The 8413-nt window shown below is 43.6% G+C and overlaps 1 protein-coding gene across 6 annotated transcripts in view; it reads right to left on the reverse strand.

Moving 5' to 3' along the window:
* TEDC1 (tubulin epsilon and delta complex 1) overlaps nucleotides 1–8044 on the reverse strand; it is a 103141-nt gene extending 95097 nt beyond the window's left edge. For all 6 annotated transcript variants that reach the window (XM_054072536.1, XM_054072537.1, XM_054072535.1 and 3 more), the window contains exons 1-2: nucleotides 7891–8044; nucleotides 7051–7129 (exon numbers count right to left, since the gene is read on the reverse strand). In XM_054072536.1, coding sequence (XP_053928511.1) covers nucleotides 7051–7129; nucleotides 7891–8025 — 214 coding nt within the window. In that variant the 5' untranslated portion in view covers nucleotides 8026–8044. The remainder of the gene's footprint in view (nucleotides 1–7050; nucleotides 7130–7890) is intronic.
* Between the last annotated feature and the right edge of the window lie 369 nt (nucleotides 8045–8413).

Genomic DNA, 8413 nt, shown 5'->3' on the forward strand with positions numbered 1-8413 from the left:
TGTCCATCCATACTTGAACAGAAGTGGTAATCATGATGAAGATGACAGCAATACTAACATGGACAGCAGTGATGCTGGGGATAAGTAAAGGTTTGATTCCTCCCATCCACAGTAACAATATTTGGGTATCTTTAGTGAAAACTTTGAATCAGACAAATTTTTGTGTGTCAATGGCTCAGCCACAACAGCCCTTTAATACTTGTCTAGCAGCACTTCCTTTTGACAACATGGTTGGAATAATTAAAGGTTTGGATCCCACAGTTTGCTTTGCTGGAGACAACACGACAGAAAAATGTTTGCATATCATAGGGCACAATATGTATCAGTTACCGGAATCAAAAGTAGAGCCACAAGAACTAGAGATTTTAGGATCGGTAAAAATGAGTTATTGTATGGATTTCAATTGTAATTCATATACAGGCAATTGGAGTCAGTATACTTGTCAGTCATTTTATGATGTTAATGCAGAGAATGACGCTGATAAAATGCAAGTTTACGGTGTAATAAGAGCTTACCAACATTCCCTGGAGACATAAAGCCTAGACAACTCCCACCAGGGGTATTTTTTGTATGTGGTGATCGAGCTTGGGCAGGTTTACCATCAAGCATTATGGGAGGTCCGTGTGCTCTAGCGTGATTAGCCATTCTTACGCCTAATACAGCAATGATGTTTAATCATTCTGTTTTGAGCCACCAGAGAGAAAGATGATCTTTACATGCATTTGCCAGTGATTGCAACGACAACATACAGCTGTGGAATCATAGAGAGATATTTGCAGCAAGTCTATTTCTTCCACATGCCGCAGCAGCGAAGGCACTGATCCAGCTGAACAGAATGGCATGTTGGTTGGCCAAACAGACAAACACAACATCAGAGATTTTGACACAATTGGCGAATAATGTCAATTCTGCAAGACACGCAACATTACAGAATCATGCAGTAATCGACTTTTTGTTGCTAGCGCATGGGCAACGATGTGAGGACTTTGAGGGAATGTGTTGTATGACTTTTAAGTAATCATTCTCGGTCCATTCACAGGGCTATATCAATACTCATAGAACAAAAAAATTAGAAATGGATAATGGTTTCTTTGGGTTAGAAAACTTACTAAATAGCAGAGGATTAACAGGATGGCTGAAATCTCTAGTCAGAATAGCTTTACTCTGTATTGGTATATTTCTATTCATAGTCACATGTTTGCCTTGCCTTCTGCAAATTTTACAATGAGCAATTGATAGTTCTTTGAAGGCAGTGATGATTGCAAACAAAAAAAGGGTAGCATGGGATACACTCCTCAAGAGAGACTATTAAAAGTTATGTATATTCTAAATTTTTTAAACTGTTGCCAAGACAATATTCCCCCAATAGAGCGACATTTTATCATGAAATCAAATGATAACATGAGTAAAACTAAAGTAATGATATGTAACTTAGAAACGAGACAGTGGGAAGGTCCATGGCCATTAATAACGTGGGGGCGAGGATATGCTTGTGTCTCTACAGATTGTGGACCACAATGGATGCCAGCAAGATGTGTACAACCTGCACTGCAGTAATTGTGGGAATTTCGTGCTGTGCAACCACCATTCCATGGATCCCAGCACAATCCAAAGAAAACATCTGGGTAACCCTAGCCAATGCGGCAGGACAAGATTCATTGTGTTTGTCAGTAGCAACACTAATCAATCCATTTAAGACCTGTTTAGTAGGTTTGCCGATAGATGATGTTCTTTATTAGGTATGATAAAAGTAGATTTTAATAAATATTTTAGTTATATAGGCAAAAGTGTAACGCTTATATAAAATGTTAAGGCCTTACTTAGTGTGCGTAGAAATTATTTTATATGATGTAATCACACGTTTTGCAAATATATCCAAATCCAACAATATCTCCCTGCAATTACCAAGAGAATTTTATTTTATTTGAGGAGATAGAGCATGGGCAGATATTCCTACCTATATTTCATGAGGCCTATGTACGTTAGGGAAATTTAAATTATTAACTCCAAATGTTTCTATGATTTTAAACCACACTTTAGTTCACCATCGTCAAGCATTGGCATTAATGCTGATTATTCTCAGGCTGGAGGCTCACTTTATCTAGTCTTTTGATTAATTTATCAGATCACTCAGAATTTATACATAAAAGTATTAACACCTTAGAAGATTTAACAGAAAAATTATCGATATAGAATGAATGGAATACACTTGCGGGACTTTTTGTTGGATTTGGACCCTGGATTATAAAATTAGTCATGATAGGTTTTATGATTTTACTTGTTTTTCTTGTAGCATATTGATTTGTGTGCCTTGCTTAATCCAATTAGTGCAAAGCTTGTTTGACAGTGTGTTAAGACAAATATTAGTAGTTCATAAAAACAAAAAAGGGAGAGATGTCAGGAGACATAATAAGCAAGAAATAGCCACAAGTGTTGTTGGACCTCTGGAGCAGGAGTGCAGAGCGTTTGATATCAAGTGAGCCTCCAGCCTGAGAATAATCAGCATTGGTAGCAAAAACAAGAAGGCATGAAAACAACAACAGTGGTCACGAGGAGCTTGGAAGGAGAAGAACATGCTGTGGAAATTTTTATGAAGGACTTGTAGGACCAGTGTTGACATTTTTTTGTAAGGTGTAAATACGAGCTTGTAACAATAAACTTGGTTTTAGCGTGAAACGAAAGTTGAGTCCTTGCTTGTTAATATGCCTCATAAAGCCACAGGTGAAACTGTTATACAGGCTACGACATTTTCAGCAGAAGAAGTAGGACTACATAGTTCACCACATGAAAGCTACAAATGAATTCCTGACAAAGACATTAACCATGACTGAAGAACAAAAAAGTAGATCAAGAGCATGATTAAGCAGATGACATAATGGGGCAGAGCTACTAATTTTAGCAGGACTAGTGTTTTGCGTAGCAGAACTTCTGCAGATATATTAGCTGGACAAGTGGCTTTAAACCTAGCTTGTTTCTGCATTCCAGACACAAAACGGAAACCCAAACACCTGAATCACTCATTCCATTTGCTCTTTTTCCAGAACCTGTGACTGTAAAGCCAAGCAGTTTCCCTTCACAATGCTAGGGTGGCAGAAATGCCTGCGCTTTGCTAACAATCTTACTGTAGAGATGCATTCCAATTACAGGGGGAGCACTCGGATATTAGAGATTTTATTCTGAACACTCCTGAACATGACCTAGGTCTTCATGCTGCCCTTTCCTTTTCTTTGTGCATTTGTCAAGAAAGGAATCGCCACAACAGGCAAAGGCAGAAATACTCCAACCAGGAAGAAAGACCAGCAAGTACTTTCCTCCTTTTCCAAAGCAAACAAGCATCCCATGCTGCCATCTGCAGTTCAGGGACCTCCCCAAGAAATCATATACCAAAGAGAAGGAACAGAGAGCAAGCCAGCTGTTTTTTCCCTTAACCACCATTTCCCTGCTCTGACATACCAAATTCACCAAAGCAATTTGCCACCTGAATTTCTTTGTTGATCTGGTCCTTTATCTCCCCCTGTTTCATCTCTCCTTCTGCAACACATTGCCCTCACATGAGAGGGTATGGTTGATGTATTTAGCAGGAATTGTGGGCAAGCAGTCAAACCATGGAAGTGGAACAAAGAGCCACTTAGCTTTCCTCATCTCCACAGTTCTCTGCTTAGAAGGAAATAGTGCTCAGATAAATGCCAGTAGAAGTCTACTAGTACCCAAGACGAAGATGAATTCCTCCGTAACGCAAAGCCAAGAGAGAGGAAAAGCCAACACTCAGACAGCAGATAACACAAATCACTCAAACGCCTCCTCTTAATGTCTTTTTACAGCATTTCATTAGGATTAGGAAATTTATGAAGACCTACACAGTCCTTCCAACTAATCTCTTGTGTGCACATCATTTATAAAAGTGCGTTCAGCAAGTAAGAGCATGCCACAGATGAACCCCAGAGTTCAGCTCTCTTAAAACTACACTCAAGTTGTGCTCTTCCTCTTTATGAGTCCTGCAAAATATTTCCAGTGAATTACAACATGATATTCAAATCAGGGTTATGCACGAACCTGGCAGGCTGTGATGGAAAGGAACTAAACCAAGTACAAGAACAGACACAGATACATTACTTCATGCACTCAGGCAAGAAACACTTGCATAGGTAAGTGTTATTATGGGAAACTGCTCCTGCAGAAGAACATTTTCTGCTTCATTTGTCAAACAAACAAAAATATATTGCAGCTACAGACCTCTTTCCCATACTATAAAAAATTAATTGAGACTCCAGAAAGTATTTCCCCAGCTATCTAAACGCATACTGAGTGTTGCCTGGTGTGGCTGTAAGGCTGACCACCAAGGCCATCCACTCTCAGCCTGTGAAGAAAAAGCACCAAGAAACCACTGATCATGACCTCATCAGGAAGTTATGCCTGGGATACTATTATACAGCTTATTTTTCCTCCTACCCCCCTGAGAGATCCATTGTTCTGACACATTAAGGGGCTGGAGCGTTATTAATGCCTTCCCATCAAGGTTTGCAGTCAGTGCTTCTTACTGTGTGAAGAAAAAACTCTTCCAAAACAGGAGACCAAAAGAATCATTTGAGAATTTTACAACCACAAACTGGCAGGCTTCAGTGGGGTTTCTGGCTTCTTTTGGCAAGAACACAATAGTTCCTAAATTTTATTATACAATATCATTCGCCTTCCCTGGAGGTGTTTAAGGAACAGGTGGATGAAGTGCTTAGGGACATGGTTTAGGGAGTGTTAGGAATGGTTGGACTCGATGATCCAATGGGTCCTTTCCAACCTTGTGATTCTGTGATTCTGTGTTATTTTGTTTTTTCATTTCTGATTTTTCAAATATTCTATTTTCTCCTAGCTAGGCAATAAAATATATCAAACCATTTAAAAACATGCTGCAGAACGCTTTTCTAACAAATAACACATCACAACCACAAGGGAATGACTTGTGGCTGTTCTGTTCAGAGCAAATTTTCATCTGCTCTAAAATTCACTTCTATAACAAGATAAAAACAAAAGCTGACTAATGAAAATTACTAACTTGAAGCAGAAATACACACTGGGGTGCAACTTCAAAAGTCACTTGATCAGAGGATCTCCTAGATTAAGGAAAACTTTTCTGGAAAAATCTGTCCTTTACCACAGGCAAATTCTGCAAGAGCATTCTTTCCTTGCAACGCACTGCTTTCTTCTGAGCACCTCACAACTGCAAACAGGCCAACAGCTGGAGTGCAGTCCTTGAAACTTGGGTCTCACTCTACAGAGCAGTGGGAAGAACCACTGTGATCATAACACCACACACAGAAGACAGGCCAAGGCTCAAAAAAAAAAAAAAAAAAGCCTAAAAAAAAAAGGGCACAAGATCATTTGAGCACGGGTTCTCTTTTACAGAAAGCTATTCCCATGCCTATGCACACAGTGACCCTCACATTGAATAGGTCTTCATAGCCCCCCTCTGGGATCTGTCAACTGCTGCTCTCCTTGTTTTTGCTAAGGTAATTAAGAGGCTGTACAAAGCCAGCAATGAAAGGAAAGCCAGATCCATGGACTAAAGCACTAAACATGGATTAGAAGAATCCATTTCAATTCTTTCTGGTGCTACAGGATTGTGTGCAAACCTGAGAAAGTTAGTTGGCCCCTATGCCCAAGGGTCCCATGAAACAACTACATGAATGACTGCAAGTGCTCTGGAACAGGGACAGAAAAGAAAGGCCGTAAAATATTGTGTTCACAGCAGACAACTCATTCACTTGGCCAAGCAAAGATAATCAGTGTAATGTGAAAAACAGTATGGCTATCCAACCCAAGTTTAAGAACACGGAGTTGTGACTAAACAAGTTGCTTGAAAATCAGCTCAGCAGCTCTGATCAGAACCACATATTCCCACCACACAATATACCAGCAGAGGCTGTGTCTGCTCTCTGTAGAGCCAGCAACTTGCTACACACCTGGAAATCCTGTCTCCAATGCTACAAACAACTAGTACCAGAGCAGTGAGGATTCAATGAGGCTGCACTTGTGCAGGACCTCCTCCACAAAGCTGTAGGAGACAGGTGATAAATTGAGCTACCATACACAGCAGATTGTGGATGAGTAGAAAATCAAAAGCAGCTGAATGAAAAATAGCAGCCGCAAGTAACACAGCACTGTTCTGACTACTACTGAGCTACCAGCAAAATGACACTAGTTCAGGTCCACACTCCTTAAGAGATGCCGTCCACAATGCTTAGACTTTTTTAACACCATTTACAGAGCCACCATATTGCCAGCTCTTCAGGAGCTAAAACAATATTGTTTAGGTCTTCTTTTGCTTTCAATGGCAGAAGTGGATTTTAAGTAGTTTCAGTCTGAGAAGACCTCTATCCATCACAGACAGTCCGTTCTCAAAACTCTTCTCTAGATAGGCATCTTTCAAGAAGTTTTGAGAATAGTATCGTACTTGGCATAACATACATTTAAGAACTAAATAGTGCCCTGTCATTGCTAGAAGCTGACTGCATTCAGCTCCTCTCTGGAACAGTGGCCCTGACCAGAGAGATATTCACATGGCCCTGGTCCATGTGAAATATTTACACGTTTTACTTTTCGTTTTGTGTAGAACTTCAATCCAAAACACTGCCTTTATGGCTAATACGCTGCAGCTCACATTTCTGACAGAAGACTTGCTATAAAATTAACCACAGAATCATGCATCATACGTGGAATGGGGAAAGAAGGAATCAAAGCAAAACCAAATCTATTTCTGTAATTATCTCTGCAGATGCTGAGAATGCATAATATCACTGCAGAGATTTACCTGCAGTAAAATGTCAAAAGGAAGCAAGAGCCCCTGGCAGATACAAAACCACCCCAGTTTCCTGGACAAAGCAAACCAAACAGGAGTGAAGTTGCCTGCACAGCTGTGATGCAACAGCAAGTCGGTGGCACAGGTATTCAAACTGGAGCACTCCTGACAGGGAACCAGAAGCCCAAGAAAAGATGCTATAAAACCAGTCCCAGTACTTCCCTAAGACAGATGGAAATTGCACAGCCAAACTAAGTTACCTATGGCATCTGACTCTGCCCACTTGCCTCCGTGGATTTGTTTCAGAAGAGCGTAGAGCAGCCTCCAGAAATCCAGGCTCTGCAAAAGAGAGAGGGGTGGGGGACATCAGCAGGCAAGAGATATATTTAGCCTTAATTAGGTAAGCCAACTGGTATCTGGGCATCAGTTGTTACATGGAACAACTGCACCCTGCCAACATTGTTGGATCAGGCAGGTTCACGTATCAGCTGTCTTATGAATGCTACCTACAGTGTGGTGCACTCAGAAAGAGAAGGACTACTAACGCTGCTTGTACAGCACAACCCAGCACCTCTGCTTTGAGGTACAGCCCTAATGGAGCGCAGCTTCCATGGCGCAAGAGTCACCTGCAGTCAAACTAGAACTTGAAGACGCTGAAAAGATCTGACTGTGATAGTATTAAAAAAATCACCAAGAGGCAGCACACAATGAGCTGGAACTAGTAATCATTGCTTGGCCACACAAGGGTAATGCACTGACAAACCAAAACAGCGATTACTGCTGCTGGAATTCCAGTCGGCCCTTGTAAAGCAACAAAAGAGGGAAAGAAGCAGGGTACGGAGCCGGTGTGAGACGACGGCTGGCAAGCATCGCCCTGCACAGCCGCAAAGCAGAGGCCCCAGCGGGTGCACTGCGACCCTCGGTGACGCCAAGAAGGCGCTGCAGACACGGTGACACACCGAGCTCTGCGTTAAAGCCACCAGAAAACCAAGCCCTTTGGAGAGCTGCTCGCTCGCAGCCCCGCAACAGAGGCAGCCCCGCCTAGCGCTGCCCCAGCCCCCGCGCCGAGGAGGGCGGGCAGCAGCGGGGCGGCCGCTCACCGCCTGAGGCCGGTCGAACTTGGCGCGGCGCAGGGTGTCGGGGCTGGGCCGCGCGCGGGGTGGCAGGGCCCGGCACAGCGCCCCGACGGCGCCCGGCAGCGCCCGGCCCCGCTGCGGCTCCCTCTGCCTCCGCATCGCGCGCCGCCTCCCGCGCTGCCCCGCGCGCGCATGCGCAGTGCGGCCACACCACCCCCGCCACTCCCCCGCGGCGGCGCCCCCTGGCGGCCGGAGGAAGCGTTGCCCCCCACCCCTCCCCCGCTCCCCGTGTTCCTGCGCGGGGGCGGCGCTCCGTTCCTGCCTCTCCCAGGGGATGGAACGCGTGAAGGTGGCCTCTTGCTGACCACACAGGAGCATAGCCACGTGCCCCACAGCCAGAACTTTGACAGGCTTCCTCTATCCCTCCCAGCTGAAAGGGTCACTACAAATCTCAGCCTTGGCCCTTGTGAGTCATAGAATGTTTTGAGTTGGAAGGGACCTCAAAGGCCATCCAGTTCCAACCCCCTGCCATGGCCAAGGACACCTC

The sequence above is a fragment of the Cuculus canorus genome, chromosome 8 (genome assembly GCF_017976375.1).
Source record: "Cuculus canorus isolate bCucCan1 chromosome 8, bCucCan1.pri, whole genome shotgun sequence".
Taxonomy (NCBI): Eukaryota; Metazoa; Chordata; class Aves; order Cuculiformes; family Cuculidae; genus Cuculus; species Cuculus canorus.